Source organism: Amblyomma americanum, chromosome 9 (genome assembly GCF_052857255.1).
Source record: "Amblyomma americanum isolate KBUSLIRL-KWMA chromosome 9, ASM5285725v1, whole genome shotgun sequence".
Classification (NCBI taxonomy): domain Eukaryota; kingdom Metazoa; phylum Arthropoda; class Arachnida; order Ixodida; family Ixodidae; genus Amblyomma; species Amblyomma americanum.
The window spans coordinates 137,148,135-137,166,981 of NC_135505.1; the positions used below are offsets into that span (position 1 = coordinate 137,148,135).

The 18,847-nt window shown below is 44.7% G+C and overlaps 1 protein-coding gene across 1 annotated transcript; it reads right to left on the reverse strand.

Moving 5' to 3' along the window:
* Window positions 1-1,002: 1,002 nt before the first annotated feature.
* LOC144104523 (chymotrypsin-2-like) lies at window positions 1,003-11,301 on the reverse strand. The gene is made up of 8 exons (XM_077637604.1): window positions 11,227-11,301; window positions 10,353-10,407; window positions 9,084-9,157; window positions 7,479-7,579; window positions 5,659-5,797; window positions 4,250-4,361; window positions 3,311-3,444; window positions 1,003-1,326 (listed from the first exon to the last, which is right to left on the reverse strand). The coding sequence occupies exons 1-8, from the start codon at window positions 11,275-11,277 to the stop codon at window positions 1,051-1,053; spliced, it is 942 nt and encodes a 313-aa protein (XP_077493730.1). The 5' UTR covers window positions 11,278-11,301; the 3' UTR covers window positions 1,003-1,050.
* Window positions 11,302-18,847: the final 7,546 nt, after the last annotated feature.

The following is an 18,847-nucleotide window of genomic DNA, read 5'->3' on the forward strand; positions in this document are numbered from 1 at the left end:
ATTTTCTGCTGGCTCTTTTTCCAGCGCAGAGTTGCTGTTCGGCCTGATGACAACGAGCCAGTGTCTCCTTGGTCACTGTCGATAAGGAATTCTTGGTCACTGTCGATAAGGAATTATTGGCATACGCAGGTGTTTAATTAGCAACTTTGCCTACGGATTTTTCTGCAGTAAGGCTACCTTCAGAGCTCTGCTCAGTCACATCAATCTACGTCAAGAGGACCTCGAAGGAAGCGTAATTACAAAAGCACCCAGAGACACAATAGAGGTTACCGCTCATGGACAACTCGGCCTGCAAGCCGTTAGGACAGTGGACCAGCGTCGCATGACTGGCCGAAGCATACGGGATGTCCTCGGTCATACGTTAGACATACAGGTTGTTTCACGTCGTCATTCCAAAAACTCTCAAACTTTGCCGAAACACCAGTTGTTTATATCACATGCCCCAGGATTGCGCCCTTACCAGCCAAGATTTGAAGCTGGAAGTATTTGACATTGAAATTGGTTTTTATGGAAAAGTATGACACATGTATCTGTCTCACATCTCGGTGGGCACCTGAACAACACCGTAAGGGAAGAGATAAGGGAGGGAGTGAAAGAAGACAGGAAGAAAGAGGTGCCGTAGTGGAGGGCTCCGGAATAATTTCGACCACCTGGGGATCTTTAACGTGCACTGACATCGCACAGCACACGGGCACCTCAACTTTAATAATAGTTTCACACTATTAGGTACTTAGAGAGCGCAGATATTATTATTCCTTAGTCAATAACTCAAGACGCTCAAAAAGATACTTTGAAATTGCAGATCTAAAACGGAACCATTAAGGGACACCACAGCACAGTTGAGAGTTCAAACGACCCCAGGAGCATTAAGGTGGATCAAAATTTACGTACGCGATATCCTCATTAATCGATTGTGCGCGAGACAAGGGTCCTGAGCGAGGTTCGGTTATACCGAGTGATATACAAACAGCCAACAGTACAAAGACTCGTTCACGGCGTCAGTCATGCCAAAAATATCTTTATTCCAGTGAACTAAAGCTTCTACATCCATTAGTAGTCATACTCCGGCCCGTAGACCACGTCATCTGACCAAAAGGAATACGGCTCAATTGCGTCATCAGGGTCAATGACTATCTCGTCCAAGCTGATCTCTTCGTAGAGACGCGGACTATTAATTTCCTCTTGGATCCAAGGCATGAGAACATCCACGCGGGTGTAGACATTCGGCTGGGATCCGCAGTTGTTCGCCCCACCCATGGAGACAATGCCGACTTGCACGAAACGGCCGTTGTTCATTGTAGTGGTTAATGGTCCTCCGGAATCCCCCTGCGTGATGAAGGAAAGTGCAGAGATGATTAGCGCCACTTCAAGCGAGCCAGTAATTCGTGTAGATATAAGAAATATCACTGGAACTGCTAAATACAGATATTAAGTAATAATAAATACGATGGTCGATTTGCGTAGTCAGGCCAAATTCGAATTTGGTGCGCTAGCAGTTTCTCTTCGGTTCCGGTGTTGAGATCCAACGTTCACGGATGGCACCTGTTCGGATAGCGGTAATAGGTTAATGTACATACATGCGGAATCGGTCATTCTCCAGATTCATAGAACCGTGGCGGCTGCGTTTTTATGGAGGAAAAACGCTAAGGCGCCCGTGTGACGTGCGATGTCAGTGCACGTTAAAGATCCCCAGGTGGTCGAAATTATTCCGGAGCCCTCCACTACGGCACCTCTTTCTTCCTTTCTTCTTTCACTCCCTCCTTTATCCCTTCCCTTACGGCGCGGTTCAGGTGTCCAGCGATATATGAGACAGATACTGCGCCATTTCCTTTCCCCCAAAACCAATTATTATTATTAGAACCCTGGGAGTTTTTCTATCCCTCCTGGAGCAGTAGAGCCGTGGTCAAGCGTTGCGCCACTGCATTTCTATGGCAGGTGCTGCCATCGGTGGGACTTGGATTGTTTGGGTTGTGTTGCGACCCAGACTGGCCTTCCCGAGCAGCCTCTCATGGTTAAATGAGCTGCCGACTGGCACAGTGGACTGTCTGCTCACCTTCTCACCGAGTGGTGGGCAGGTGAGCACAGAGAAACACACACACAACGGCTGAATGCGTAGATAGGCCACTATGAACCAAATGAATGGTGTCCTGTATCGACATAGATAAACCTTTCTAAAGAAGATAGAGAGTCTCATTTGTAACGCATATTTACTGCCTGTTATTACCTACTCCGTAACTCTATGGGGTTCAACAACAAAGCACAACAAACAGATGTTACTAGTTACGCAGAAACTTGCAGTCTGGTTGATTGCCAATATACGATAACATTCCGATGCATTTTTGTAGTAGTCTTAGCAATACGATATTCTATGTATTGGTGTTTTTCACCCGTTCAAATTATTGCGTTCGCACAAAAGCGCAGTGACAAGAAATAGTGGAGTAATGCTGGAAGCTTTTAATCTTCATCAGTACGCACCAGTGCACAACACACGATGTCGCTTGCCCTGGCTTCTACCCTTCTGCCGGACCCCATATTGTAAACAATCTTTGTCCTAAAACATAGCAGATTACCTTAATATCCTAGCAGAAAACAAATTATGTATGGAAAAAATCTCACGGAGTCAGTTACTGTTCGCCACATGCACTGTGGAATCTATTGTGGTGTCATTGTAGATAACTATGGAAATGTGTGGTGTTTTCTACTGCCCACTTTCTTTTGCTATTTGCGCGATGAGCGTTATATTTATTGTTTTCTCTTTTTTTTAGGTGTACATTATGTTGCACTCAAGGCTGTTGCACGCGAACATGCTGCTGTCAATGTATACCTGGGGCACTGTGTTTGAGCGCCATCTCAGACTTAACTAACCTACAGAGCTAGCGAACTAACAATTGTGGCAAGGCTATTTTATGTAGTAAATAGTGTTAAGACTTAAGCATGAATTTGCACGCTTTCAGGAAAAGAGATATTTCACTCTCAGATTTGAATTTGTCTCACTTAAATAGCTCCACCTACAGCACATCGTATCTTTAGACAGAATGGTTGTTAGAAAGAATAATATAAAGATTCAGTCATCTTCAAAACGCATTAGTTAATCGAAGTATTATCATAAATGTCAAGGTGTTGAAAGAGCCAGGTCATTTTAGTGAAAGCGCACCGCGGGCACATCTTGATGAAGTATAAAAAGAAAACAGGCTCTTTAGGAATCAAACGACCGAAGAATTATTTACGGAAATCTACTGTCGATGGTCACCACCTTTCAGATATAATTACGAAGCAGTTTTGCATTTTTCAGGCTAAAGCATGTACTTACTGTGCAGGGGCCTGTGCCACGTTTGAATGCACAGAGCATTGTGTAGGGGTTGAAGTTCGCTTTGTAACTCTTGCACATGCCGTTCGGTTGAACTTTGAGGGTCGTGTATCGTAGATTGTCAATGGTCGCACGCCCTATGTTGAGGAACAAAACGCAGGGTTGTAGCAGCGCATAGTGATGAAACAGCAACAGCAACAGCATAGTGATGAAACCGACAACAAATGAAAACAACAATTTTAACAATCCTGATATTGTTAAAGTCATTCGGAAGCCTGTAATATTACATTATATGGACAGGTGTCATATAGCTGTTCACTTCGGGCTTCGCTTTCCTCTCTATAATTTTGTCTCCAGTAGCAGACTTTTACAGCAAACACAAATGTAATATTTAGTCCACCTTACATTGTGCTGTAGATGCATTCAAATTTATTAGAAGTAGTCGCTGCGCTCTCGGAGAGCACCTCCTGTAAGAAGACCAGGTGATCGTCTAGGTAGGAATAAACTTTGCCCACTGGAAGGCCAGACAGGTTTTCTTGAATTCTTAAGTCCTTTGCTGAAGGGTACACTTCGCAAAGCACTGGAGGACCTCCCAGTACACTAATTTCCCGAGTCTACGAACGGCCACTAGAGAAGAAAAAAACATGGCCAGAAAATCGAAGCATGAAGTAACCGGCCAAAACCCCTGCAATCAAGCACTATACACATGGGCCCCTAAAGATTTGTTTTTTTGCACGCTGTTTAGCCACACGCACTATGACGGATATATGTGAACTTGGGCCGCTTTCTGCATGTTTTCGTGTTTTCTGAATACAAATTCATTGAATAAGCACCACCCGGTTGGCGGAAAAAAGAACCAAACTCCGGAAACGAATAGCAAGAAGTGAAATGGCGCAGGGGATGTGAGTGCATAGAATACATGCGCTTAATGCTTGACGTTACCTTTGTGGACTCCCCATCCTGAAACTACGGCGTTTTTGGTGACAACCTCCATTATCGTGTCTGGGAGACATACCGGCCGCACTTGAAATGAAAACTTGATCGGCTTTTTTACCTGTGCGAAGAAAATTGTGTATCATTACCAAATGACAAGTGATGAATTCCCGGATACAATCTTGCCGAAAAGCAACCGCATAAACACCATATAAAGTCTGTCTGTTACCGCGCCTAAATATGCATGAATCTCAACAGCAGTGCATGCCGCTTAAATTTAGAATAAGAAATTGAATAGTTCCGACTATGACATACTCGAGTAGTGTAACCTTTGTAGCATAGTTTAAGAATATTTCCTTGGGTTATACACGACGGCTCAATGGCTGCAGGGCGCTTACGATTTGTGTGAAGTTTTAAATATTTACAAATAGGCAACTACAAATTGGCTCCTGCCATTTTAAAAATCGAGGCAGTAAGATTATAGCGGGAATCAGATTTTGTGCTGTCGTGCTGGTTTTTGACTACGTGAAAAATGAAATACCCAATTGACCAGTTTAAGAGACTGTACCTTTTTCTCAGGTATTGCCACTCAGTTTTCACCGCGTACATTCCCCTTTGCCAACAACTAAATTATTTGTTGACTTCTTGAACAAAATTTTTAAAGAAAAAAATTCAACCTAAACAAGTTGCCTAAGATTACCGAAAATTAACCCCAGAAAAAAATGTGGTAGAAAGTTAATGCCCTTAAGCACGTTCCTAAGGCTTGTCTGGATTAAGATCCGAATAAGTGCCCGAGCTGGCCTGTATGTATCGTTTATCTCGCTATAAGACTTCGGTCGGAGTTTCACGTTCTCTCCTCTCTTGTTGCCCTCCCTACCATGCAGGTCTCTGCCGAAACGTTCACGTTCTACGCTGAATACGTCCAAACCTTTTTATCAGTTTTGCAGTTAGAAACTAATGTAATTCCGAACGTCATTCAGCTGCAGCCAGACGTTTCAGGTACTAAAAGAAATTACACGATTGCATTTGAGTCTGTCTAAGAGCAGAAATGCAAAAAATATTGCCTTTTCCTCTCTTTTTCCTTCCTTTTTCATTTTTTTATTTTTTTCTTTTAATATTTCAGTTTTTATGTTTTGCGCTTTTCTATTTCATGTTTTCAGCATTTGTGTTTTTTTTCTATACGTGTGTTCTATTTGCACTTTTAATCTTTCGTCTTTTATTTTATTACATGTCTAAAGCTTACCAACCCTTGATTAATCATCTTTTACATATAATTTCATGTTTCCATACAAATTATGATTGACAGTTCGTGCCGACAACTTCAGTCTACAAACTTGGGTCTACAACTTCCGTCCGCGCCACTCATGAGCCAAGAAAGGATTACGCCTTAAAAGTTTGCTTCCGTGAGGGAAACCTACCGTCAGGACGGCGATGTCATAGGCCAGGGGGCGCGTTTTATACGAAGGATGAACTTTCACCTTCTTGACATCAACCTTCTTGCCTCGTCTGCGATCGATTGAACCGTAGCGGACTTGAACTCTTCCTTTCTTGCCGCCCCTGCATGAAAAAAACGCAAGAAAAAGGCAATATTCTTTGAATAACACTTGCGCCATATTTCATTCCCTCCTTTATCCCTTCCCTTACGGCGCGGTTCAGGTGTCCGCCGATGTATGAGACAGATTCTGCGCCTTTTCCTTTCCCGAAAAACCAATTATCATTATTATTATTATTATTATTATTATTATTATTATTATTATTATTATTATTATTATTATTATTATTATTATTATTATTATTATTATTATTATTAGCGCCATATGGAATGTTTTAACTGGAAAGGAAGAAAACGGCCACGGCGCAGTGGAGGAAGGCTTTCCTCCTTTCTCTGGCCAAGGCGACAAAATAGTGAAGGGTGCTACGTACACGAGACTAAGCTTGGACACCAGTTCTTATTTGCACTTTCTGCCCGTTTTAATAAGGCACAATTTTTTTTTGTAGAATACAGAAGCTCCAGATGAGTCTTCAAAAAAATGGGCGGGGGGGGGGGGGGGGGAGCCGAGGAAGGTGGTGTATGAGAAGTGTAATAAAATATAAGCATTTTTGAGCACATGCAAGGATCTGCAGGCAGTCTTAGGAGACAAAACTGCGCCACGGGTTTCAGCCTTCTCGAGTAGGTTCTCTCGGAATTGTCAAAATTTTTTTCCCACAATTCCGTGAGAAACAGTGCTAAGAAGGTATGAAAAAATACTTTTCGTACTAGGAATTCGAGATGGCTAAAGACAGGCACAAGCTAATGCACACTACCGTAAGCATTTGAACATTTAATTTCCTTGGACGATAACTCCCTAGCACTAGGAAAAAAAGTTTTTCTTTCATTCAATATTGCCTTTCACAAAAGCTGTGAGAGCATTAAACTCAGTATTGTGGAATAGAATTGCGTGCACCTTAATCTTTCGCAGCGATTAACTTGGCGCTTAAGCTGCTGCCCCAGCTTTGTTAATCGGGAGACAAAAAAAAAAAGCGGAAGCGTTCGCCTAGCCCTACTCGCCACGACGCTGTTGCCTATCAAAAAGGAATGTGCTGTTGCTTGTAATTTTCTTTCAAAATTTCAGCTAACTCTGGCCAAAAGATTTTTTGATAGGAAGAAGGTCGAGGGAATTTCCAATAACCTTCTGCAAATTACGAAAAGTATCTCCCGTGCATTATATTAGCAGCGTCTTAATTTTGCACATGATCGAGGTAGCTCTGATTTCAATTGTTTTTTTTTTGGCTTTATTTTTTATTTACAGCCAAGATTTTGTAGATCACGGACACATCAAAACTACCATCACTACGAGTACTCTACCGTCTGTAATGCCGTGGGCGATGCAGGCTACCAGCTTAACTCCTGTAATGCGGCAAGGATGGTTTCGGTAAGTTTTTGCTCGTGGATATAGAGCAGCCACCGTTACCGTTTGTCTCAGTGTATTAATATATCTGCTCGTGGATACGTAGACGTATTTAATCAAAATTAAGCCATTTTTGTGAAGTGAGGGGTCCGCAGATTAGCTTTCATGAGATTCAAAATATTTTATTACTACACGAAAAATAATGCTTAGCACCAGTCCGCGTTGTATTTTATTACTTCGGGCCTTCCCTCATATCACGAATTAGAGCCATTCGGAGCGCTTGTCAGCACTGAATTAGAACAGGCGAATAAAGATTTATCTCATCAGTTATATGAGTGGGGCTTACTTACTTTATTACGCAGTGTGCCGCTGTGAGGATGTGGCGACTGGTTATGATGCTCCCGCCGCAGATGCTTGGAGGGGACCGGGGAAACCGTACTGTCAGTTGCACCTGAAGACCCGCAAAGTGAATAGTAAAACGCATTGCACCAGTACACAGCATTGCAGAACAATGTAAGTGAGCATCTGGCAACTTATTAATTGGAATTTAACGAAATCGAACTCGGAAAAACTATGAACACTATGCCGTGTCAAAAGCGTGAGTTTGTACCGGTCTCCGCTCTTGGCAATGAAAGTTTAACAGTGTGGCTTTCTTACAGCAGTGCGCTTAGAGACCTCGATCTTGTGATGAGTGGACATGATAGATGACCAGGCAATAACGGTTCAAGGAGAAAATAGCCTGTAAAAAGGATAGGCTAACAAAGAGCATACTAGAAAACTGCACGGGTCAAGGCAGTTCGCTGCGAGAACAGGGTGGTCCCAAAACACGACAATGACAAAACATTATTATCATAAAATACCACGGAATTTCTGTACATCGCAATAAAACAATAAAGTGCACAACAGCAAGGCGTCGTAGCGCTAAGAGCGGAGTTTTAGAATTGGCAAAAAAAACAACAACAACGAAGTATTGAAAAAAAAAACAAGTGCCACAAAATGAGGCGGATGGCTTTTACAACCAAATTCAAACCAGGAGCGGCTCTTTACTGTATGCTAGGTGGTTCCGATAGACTCTCACTTCAATATACGACGTTGGAGGTTGCTGAGCATGCAACTGAAAGTCCGCATTCGCTGATGATAAGCCGCAGTTTCGAAGGTATCCAGCATCCTAAAGTCTGGAGTGCACGTTCAAGGTGAAGACAACGGTAGTGGCGTGAAAGTGCATATGAAAACAGCGCATAATTTTTCTCCAGACAAGTTGGGAAGATACGCAACCTTTTCACGCCAGTGCACAAGCTTTCTTTGTGAACGTATTCGCTCCACCTTACAAAAGGCTAACTTAATTCACGGGTTTTTCTTTAACCGCTAAACGCACACATTAAATATGCATTTGCGTACATGTCTGTATAAAGTTCCTCTATGAGTTGCTGGTGGTGGTTGTTTCCAGTCCTGACTTGTATTATAGACAGAAGCCAATATTGTCTCACTTGGCCTATGGCCACTTCACCAGATGCAGCTTGCAATACAAAGTGAGAGCCAGCGCCCATACGGCGAGTGATAGAGGGATATTTATCCTATGGCAGTATTGTCCGAAGTGTCTAGTTGTTTTGTTGGTGTTGCTCGCTGCATCACATTTTTTGTTTGCCTTTTTTTGCCTGCAATGCAACAACCCTAATGCAACTACAAAGCTTAGTGGTTTCCAACTGTTCTATCCATTCAGCAAACTTTGGGCAGGCCCGAACGTGTGCAGTGTTCGAATACTATAGGAACAGAACAAAAATTTCATTTTTTTACGACTCATTAAATACGTTTACCTTCTCGGAATGAATATGTACCGCCTCAAAGTACCGCATCAAAAAGGAAATGCGGCAAAATGGCTGCTGTTAAACACACTTAACAGATGTTGAATATTATGCCCTGACATAGGTAAACAATAACAGTGGCCTAATACATACCATCCATGGGAACTGCCCGGGCCTCGCCGGCGATCCGTTCACGATTAGCTTCGGGGAACTGGAAACTCCGCATTCTATAAAGGAACTCATAAGTGTCCAGAGGTTACTACAAGGCACGCTTGCCGGAATGCGCTTCAGAGAAAATTAAGCTAGAAAAAAATTCTTGACCTCTAAATATGGAGCCGTACTATGCAGCAACTAGATATTTTATGATTTTGTTTGGCAATGACGTCAGTGTTGACGAAAGCAGCCGAAGTTGAAGCAAATGACCAATCATTGGCGCGTCCGTTCTAGTTCTGGCGCAGCCGCTCGCCACCTAACTGCTTCCGCATCCAGTGAAGCCGAACCAATAGGAACGCGTTCCTGAATTTTGTCGCCCAAACACCATCCCGTTTTTTTTTTCCCGGGACCGTATCAGCGACTATAAAGTACTAAAACTGGACGGCTTCATCAGTTCTTTCGACAAGCCAAAGTTGAGAGCCATCTTCAGTCTGTTTTTATTTTTCATGTTGTTCCTTCCTTAATGTGTATTCTGTGTACTCACGTATGAATGAGTGCTTTGGGATGTTTTTCAATGCTTTACTTTGATGATCAAAGTAGAAAGGCGTCTTCAGTCTGTTCTCAGGCTACTCCTTGCTCGATTTCTCCGCTTATGAATGCGTTGCTTGGAATCATGCTTGCTTGTGTTATTTATTGTTGACTTGAAGTTCCCTCGCATACGAACCCACTCCTGTAACAGCCACAAGTTATACTAACAGTGTACTGAAAAAACTAAAAAAAAACTTGTCGCCATGCTTCGTTATTGGTCGGTGGCGGTCCACCTGTGCTGCATGGAAGCGTGGCCAATTTGTTCACTAAGTTGCATCATGGAAATTTTTTTGCAAAACAACGTGACATTATCCCGAAAAGGCTTCGCCAGCGGGCGAAGTCTGTTCATTGGTCACTGACCAAAGAGGGCGGATGCAATAATAAAATGAAAACGGAGTAAATCGTAAGATAATATGGAGTATGAACTCCGCTGTGTAGGAGTAATATGTCGTGAATAAGTTACGGGCCCGAATGTACCGTTTTAAAAATTGTTTGCATATTTCGTGCTATATCATCTGCTGTAATCAATATTTGTTCGTTTGTATTGTGTGTTTAGAGAACAAGATAATCAGCCTTAACTTCTCATTCGAGGAATACGCATCGGATTTAGAAAGCCACTTTCGCTCGCACAATGTAGCCCCTTGAGTAGAAACCTGCGTAAAGAGTCACAAAAATTCTTACCATATTTCTTTGCGGCCCAAAATCCAAATTCTTCTAATTCCTCTTGCGCAAGCAGCTGAAATAATTTAGCGAGAAGTCATTGGTAAGTTACGAAAGACCTGCCTACGTTAGCAATGCGCACAACACTCTACTCGGTACAAAGCAGTGGCGACCAAATATTTTTAATATTTTTTTAATAAATAACTTTCCTATCTCAGTAGAATCTTATACTCGTGCTCATGTTTATTACTGTGTTTATACCAGCACCAGAAGACGAAATTGTTGCATTTAAGAGGTCAGGTGAAGTTGCTGAGACATCTGTCCGAAAGCATAGAAGCGTCACACTGGATTCAGAGATGTAGGGAATGATTACTAGATATTAATAGTGCAGAGGCAGTGTTTTCAAACAGCCGCGTAGTTAGCGTGTTATCTGCGCTAGTTCGGGTCAAAGATTCATTTCTTTTATGTGTTTCAACAAAACAAGCGGGACACCTGGCTAGGCAAAGCTTGTAACAATTCGTAAAGACTTGGGCAGCAGGCGGCTTTGAGGATGGAGCCCCGCACCTCACGCATACACGATGAATGCTCAGGGAAAGGCTAGACTATAAGAATATTTCTTATTAACAGGTACATCAGTTTTGTAATCAAATTTAAATCTTTTCAGTCTATGCAATCTTCATAGTAGACGAATGTCATGGAACACATGTGGTGTTCTAAGCTTCCAATCAGTTTCTTGTCAGGAGCGCATAAAAAGGGAGCCCGTGCATTATCAACAACGTTTTTTGCACACCAATCGTGTTCAAATTGCGTTCACCTATGTATACTTTTTATAACCATTCTTAACTGTGCAATGTCATAGCTGCAATAGTCAAAGAAACTTGAAGGAGCCACTTACCGGTGTGAGAACACATAAAAGCAAGTTCACACCGAAGATTAACGGGACCATCTTGATGTCTCTTAGCTGGAATTGTTCGCTGGAGAGGAAATAGATAAACAGGCGCATCTGCTAATCAAACGTAAGAAAACAAATTGCAAAATATGGTACCGATTCTTTATATTGGCTAAATCGGGAACACTTGCTGCAAGTTATGAATTTTTGGAAGCTCATTGTATTATATTTTCGGGCTGATACTTTCACAATGTGCAATGCTACGTACCGCAAGGAATTCAAATTTTAGGCTTAATGTACAACATACTGGATTCTTCATATGTCCACGTATATTGATTCGCACTGCAATGCCTTGGACAGCCATTATTTTTCCCATCTGATGCTCTGTTGTTTAAGGATGAATAAATGCTTAACTCTTGCTATATAGAACCGGTATTTTTTACGCCATCACAAGCGCTTGCATTCAGGTGTCTCTTGAACGTTTAAATGCCGAAAAATAAATTCCAGATTTTCAGTAAATTTTCAAGGAATGACTTGAGTTTTCATGCAAAAATAAATACCAGAGGGAAGCCTCACTTACTGGAGAATTCTCGTAGCGCTTGCACCCTCCACTACCGGGAGCGACTGAGAAAAACCAGTGATGGGTCGAGCCTATTTATACTTAGTGTGTCTGAACTGCCAAGACAAACACAGTGCCTAAGGTAGTGCAGAACATGCAAGATTTCCACTCGCGAAAGTTGTCAAAAAGTCTTCAGTAACCGTACTGCAATAGGAGTCTTTTTTTTTCGGCGTCACCTGAGCTCTTAACATTATTTGGGAGAGAACAATCATGCGGCGATGTATTTTTGACGAATTGTGTGTGACAGTTACGTCTGTGGTTGTCCACGTGATAAAAATTCGCACCTGCACAAGTTTCCATGAGCTATGATTCAGTGGTGTTCTTCTCCAGTGACGACCCAAAAAAATAACTGCGGAGATATGCAAAAAAATAAGAAATAATGGCTCTACCAGTGGGACACCGCGGCTAGATTGCAGAGGTTCAGACTGATCTGAACAAACCTGTAGTATATTTTCCTCTTAGAGAGCAGGTGTAAGCATGAAATGCATTGCTGGAAAAGAGCACTGCATTCCTTATAGAGTCTGGTATCAATGAGACAATGAACCAACAAGGTGATGACTCGGCCTAGTGGATATGAGTTATGATCCATAGCGCCGCAACAAAACAGGGGACAAACACAAGCGCTAAACTTCCACTAAGGCTTATTGTTATGGATCATAACAATGAACCAAGTAGCCCGCTAATATTTTCTGCCTTAATAGAACTCAGGAACGAAGCGGCAAATGCTCCCTAAATAAGGCCCTACGGCTAATAGCGTCAACGGTCTGTCAGTGACACAGGGGGGGGGGGGGGGGGGGAATCCGACTGTGCGGCTTGCTCGTGTCCCCCCCTGCCACCGGATACGGGCCGGTGTAGTTTCGGCTACTAGGCTTTGTTCCGGTGCAACGCCAGCGGTGGGGATGGGCTGGCCGGGGCCCGTCCTCTGGGGATGCAAAACCCCATGGGAGTGGCAGCGACTCCCGAGCGACTGAGTGGGCCAGTCGCGCACGTGAGGTCCGATGCCTGTGCGGAGGCAGGCCTGGTTTCATAATCAGGTTGGACTCACGGAATTGGGCTCAAAAAGTGCTCTAAAATCAAAAGGACTCTGCACGCGGTGGCGTTCGTGGCTACCGGCTGGCGCGTCGGTTTCTGGCCACGGAGAGGCCAGGTCCGCACGGGGGTTTCCAGCAGAAGGGCTCCTTGGGAGCGATGTCCTCGGGGAAGCAGCCAGGGATGGCTGACCGCGGGGCCGTGAGGCTAGAGCGCGGGACGCCGAGCTAAGGGGGACCTTAGTACGACCGATGCGAAAACCGTCGATGTTGTGGAGTAGCGGTGGAGTAGGCCCGGGTTATCTCACCCTCGGCCAGGTTCTTGGCTTGTGGCCCGGTCAGCCCGGCCCTGAACACTCCCTCCTCAGTAGGTGTGGAGCAAGCAAGGGGAGGAAATAAGTGCAAGGTTGGTTGGTTGGAAGCACAGGTGGGTCCCCGGGAGTCTAATTCCATTGGCTGGATCCACCACACATACTTCCGGAGTCTGAAAAACCGCGAAAAACACTTGACGGTTAGTAGCTGGGCAGCGATTCGCAAGTCCGAACCGGACCCCTGAAAGTCGTGGAGGCGCCCGAGGCAGCTGCCCCGGGTTAGAATTTCCTGTCTCCGAGTCGGAGCTATTGCGTCGTTGGGTGGTCGGGCATCCCGTGAGTGGAGCCGCACCATTGGACAACATCGACGCCCTCCCTGTCCTGGTCAGACAGGAGTCGAGCGATGATAAAATGAGGGTCAATATCTCGCTGTCACGTTGAAAGAGACGAAGAGAAGCGAGTTTGACTGGTCGTGAAACAAACAAAACTATATGATATCCTAGTCGAACTCACGAAGAAGAAATGAGAAATGAACGCGACATGTAATGCGAAGGCGCATTAAGCGTTGGTGCTAAGGAAATGGAGTGAATTCCAAGAAAGGGCAAGTGTAGCACAGGGTGGCAGAAAGCCACGTGGGCGGATGAGATTGGGAATTTTGCGGGCATAAGGTGGCCGCAGCTGGCACAGGACCAGGTTAATTTCAGAGATATGGGATAGGTCTTTGCTCAACAGCAGGCGTAGGTAGGCTGACGCTGATATAAAGCTCTTGTTTTGGCGAGTTGGTTCCTAAAAGTAATATGAAGACGGCGTGACTAACGAGGATAGAAACGACCTATAAACAACAGAACCAGCTCTACTTGCAACTGAGCTTATTTCTCATCAAGCCTGCCTATTTGGGCGACAACCTAGCCGTATCACAGATACATCAAAACTACAGTCTACAGCCATCTCATGGAATCACTGTTGCTGCTGGATGGTAAGGTTAAAAATTAGCTGGTGGTTAAGCCCTGGTTCAAACGGCTGGAAGCGAAAAACACCAAGTCAAGGCTGGCTGCACATCGCCTTGTTTCCTTGGGTTGTGCAGAATGTACTTCCAGGTCAAACCTTTCTTCAACTACTGGTAAGAACGTCGTGTCGCGTTTGGGATGTTTGTTGTTGTCACCCACAGCGACCGCGAGTTCTTTCTCTTGACGGCATCTTCGCTTCATTTCTTCGGTTATTCGTAGCTGCTCGGCGAGAGAGTACAGCAATATGCTCTCCTTCATCTGGCCATTGCAAACGGCGTCTGCCCGCAGGCAGAATGCGGTCGAGCATATATGCCGCTCTCCCCTAGCGGCAGTCGCTTCAACATCGCGACGTCATGTGTCACACCACCTCAGTTATGACGTCAGCCCCTTTACGTCATTGTCATTTACGTATAACCTTGAGCTTGATCTTGACCACGGTCACGGGCCACTAAGTGGCCTACATGACTATGCCCCAAAGTTGCATGGCGACCACCAGGCTTCACGCAGAAATTTGACCTCTAAAGCTCCTCAAGGTTAAACTCCGTGCCACACAGTTTTGACGTCATCCCCTTGACGTCATTATCATTGATGGATAACCGTGACCTTACCCTTGACCTTGACCCTTGTCACGGGCCACTTGGTGGCCTACGTGACTTTGCCCCAAAGTCACTTGGCAACCACCAGGCTTTACGCAGAAGTTTGACCTGTAAAGCTCCTCAAGGTGAAACTGTGTCACACTGACGGCTCGAGCTGGCCAGCGTAGTGAAAAAAATTTTCTCAGGGAATTTCTCTTCATGCCTCGCTTATGGTATTTTGTTTTCTAATCCGATGTACTAAGTCAGCACTGATATCAAGATATGCCGAGATATTCCTCTTGTTTTTAGTTTGTGTGTATCTGTGATACGCCTCGGCTTTCGTATAAAGTAGCAGGCTTGATGCGAAATAAAATCAGTTCCAAGCGGCTCTGGTCCTGTCATTTGTGTGTCTTTCTGTTCCCTTTGGTCCCGTCATCTTCATGTTACTGATGCTGATGATAACAACGCCTCATAGCCGGTTCTAGGCGCAATCGGGTATTTTCCAGATCTTTTGGCTGCAGGAGCTGCAACAGCCTTCGCTTGCTTCTATACTTTGACCGGCAGTGGGCATGGTCTTCCTGGCATTTTCGTGGCTTTAAGAGCCGCCACCATCTGCCACCTCTCTTTGTGCTGCAAAGTGTCGTTGAAGTCTCTCGAGTGCTTTTGGTGTTCAACGTGCAGCTGCCTACATTCGCTTATTGTTCTCTCATTAGGCACCGCCTTAACTACTGCCTCTGGCTGCTTTTCACTGCTTTACTCGCCATAGCGCTCAGCCGCTTTAATTTGGCGTTACCGACAGGTTAGAACACGTAGGCGACATTCTCAAGCTCCTGTGCAGCTGCTGGCGAAAGAGCCAAGCTTCCATATCTTTCGACGCATCAGGCTCCATTGGATGGGCACGGTGGTCCTGCCACTGCCGCCGAGATTTTGGGAGCGCAGAGCAAACGGATCAAAACTGGCAAAGACGATAGTTTCAAATGTAACGTGCGACGTTGTGGCTACGGCCGAGGGGCTAAGGCACAGTGAACCCTATCTTTATTTGTTTAGGCCTGCCCTGGTTTGAATCTTGCTCAAAGATATAGGAGACCAAGTTTGTTTGTTTTTTTGGAACAAAGAATGTGGCCTTAACCGTGTAGAAAAGATGAGGACTGGGTGGACGCTACTTGAAATCGGAATACGTGCCATAGATGAGCAAAACCACTCCCTTGCCCAGACAGCAAACAATCTTTTGCTCATCTGTGGGTGGGACATACTCTAATTTTATGTACGCACGCCCTGTCCTCTTATTTCCTACGTGTTTCTTTTATGCTGCATTTTTGTCCCAATATTATATCTGACCAACTGGGCCCCCAACTTACACTTTTCAGATTTTTTTTCTTCTGATACCATCCGGAAGGAGGCTTCAGTTGTTTCACAGAGGTTAGGCTTCATATTGGACCGTAAGTTGGGCGTTATGTTCGACCTCACATTCATCTTGATGCCAATCCACTCTTGACGGTGTTAGACTTAGACTGAATCTAACGAGAATGAGCGCTGAGAGTTTTTCGTGCTTAAAATCTGTTTTCCTCCTTTGTGCGCAGGTTTCTCACCAGCCTTTTCCGGGCTTCAAAAAGCTGTTCAGAGTTTGCCGGCACGGCTAATACTTTTTGTACAGTAGGCGTGCAACTTCACCTCTTGGAACCTCATTACCAAGGGAAGCGTGGTTGTACCTTTTGCAGAATTTCACATTTCACCGGCTAGCAATAATAAAGATTTAGAATATGCGTCGCTTATAAGGTGTAGCTCCAAGTCGCTTCCTCCATTTAAAGAGCTTTAATATACCTGCACCTTTCACATCTCATTTTCCGCTGGCTCCTCATGCGTTCGCTTCTGGCCTCGTGCGCCCGTTCTCATACTGCTGTCTTGTATTGTTGCAGTAATTTTTCTCTCTTTCATGCCACCCACCTCACACACACTGTCATTAATCCATCGAATGTATAGTTTTATCAAAATTTGTGCTTTACTTAAACCAGCCCTATAATTGTTAGCTACCTATCAGGAACCTGAACTACATGTGTATACAATTAAAACCAAATTAAACAACCTCAACAGCGTGTCCAACTCCTCGCGACTTAGTTCCTAGCATTTTGTGTGGCAAGAAGGCTACTAACGTTACAAAACTGAATAAACTTGGAAAATTTGGCAATACCAGGTTGTGGAGCTAGATCGGTGCGGATCACTGTAGGAATCCTGCGTTCATTCCGGCTGAAAAGAAACGTCGTTAATGCACTCAACAATGTTTTTTTTTTAGTGGAAGAGGTCCAGAGCTATTACTCCTCTTATGGTTTAGTCTTTTGTCCCACGTTGTTTGCAGCTTTTTTTTTTCATGAAGCACAGCCAACTCACCCAACAGTCCATCTAGCTGAATTAAGCCTATCAGTGCATTCCCTGTGCAGTCAGTTTATAAAGAGCACTTGGCCATCCCGTAGTTCCCTCGCGCTACTACTTCATGACTTTGGACGCCGGCACAGTAAGCATCCCCGCTGAGGCTTCCTAGTGTTTAATTGGTTCACTGCTACACACAGATCAAATATGCACGACAGAGGAAGCATATGCGACGAATAAAGATGCAGCGTTAAATATGCCCAGCCCGCTGCGCCTGTCTATGTGCGTTTTTGTCTGGACCGCGCCAGTTAACGTAAATGCCGAGGTCGAAGCTTTAAACATGCGTTTGTGTGAAAGCCTGCAGCCTGTTTTTTTGCCTTTCGTTGAGCATCGCATTCAGGGGCATCGCGTCGTCGGTGTGTCGAGAAAACCAGACAGCCCCCCTGCCACCTAAAGAACGTGACCTTGTGATGTCATTAGAACTTGCTCACCGTGGCAAGTGGTAGCCTGCTGCTCCCCGGATTGTGAGAAAACTGACTACGGTGCAGGTTGGCAGTTAAATTACTCATTTGTCGCGAGAGGTTGCTCGGTGAAACCAGCCTGCGTCTCACCAGACACCACTGGTGGCTGTATTTCAAATAGCCACCTGTCAGGCCACTGGCTCATCGCTTCAACATTGCGACACTGTGCCAGGAGTGGTATGAGGACTCCCCGCTATCTCCGAATGCAAAGCAGGGAATAACCAATTCCGCATATATGGGCATGTAGGCAGAACCTAGGCGACAGAGAAGGAGTGCTTGCGTAGGTGGGTTGTCCAGTGCTGTCGCACTGTACTCTTAAAAGGACACTGAGGAGAAATTGAAGTTGGCTTGTATCGATAGAATAGGAGCTCCTGATCACAAAAACGCCACTCTTCCTGAAAACAAAGCTCTTGTAATGTATAAAATAGCAAGAACCAAAATACAGGTATCGCCGCCACAGGCCAATCTCGCAAGTACAAGCGTGATGACTTCCTTGGGCAAGAGGCGCCACCTTGGAGGAATTTTCCTTACTTCATGGAAGTCACGAATCTCTGTGGCTTGCAAAGGAAGGTTGCGCACAGCACCGGTAGCCAGCCAGAAATCACGGAGTCTGCGTTTACGTCACGATTCATGTCACTCCGTTCTGTGACGTCATAAGAGTTGCCGTGGCGTCATAAGAGTTTCCTGAGTTTGAATCAGAGGGGCGGGAAAAACTTTTTCAACTTAGAATCCAAATTTCTTTGAAATAAATGCATCTTTCGCGCCCGTACAAGCGGCAACAAAGCTATGAAATGGCGAACTGTCAGATTTTGCTAACAAAAAAAAATAGAGTTCTCCTCAGTGTCCCTTTAACGCTATCGCGTCATACCCTGAACGCAGATCTTTATTGTACTCTCAAGTTTTCATTGCACCCTAGACATTTATATACCTCCATTGAGGATATTCAGGATGCTTTCTAAGCAGAAGGTTTGATTTTGGCTTATGAGTGAGCCACCGTGTCTCTGGGGCCCGAACTCTACCACCTCCCTAAACTCATCATGCTTGCAGAGCTTTGCACGACACTGGTGGTAGGGAAGTGTGAAGGAGATGCTCGAGAAGCCAAAGGCAGTCGAGCTACAACACCTGCAAACATTATCAGTATTCCCATCAGTGCTGCAACCAGACAAGTATGGTCGGAGCCAGTACGCGAAGCATGCTTGACT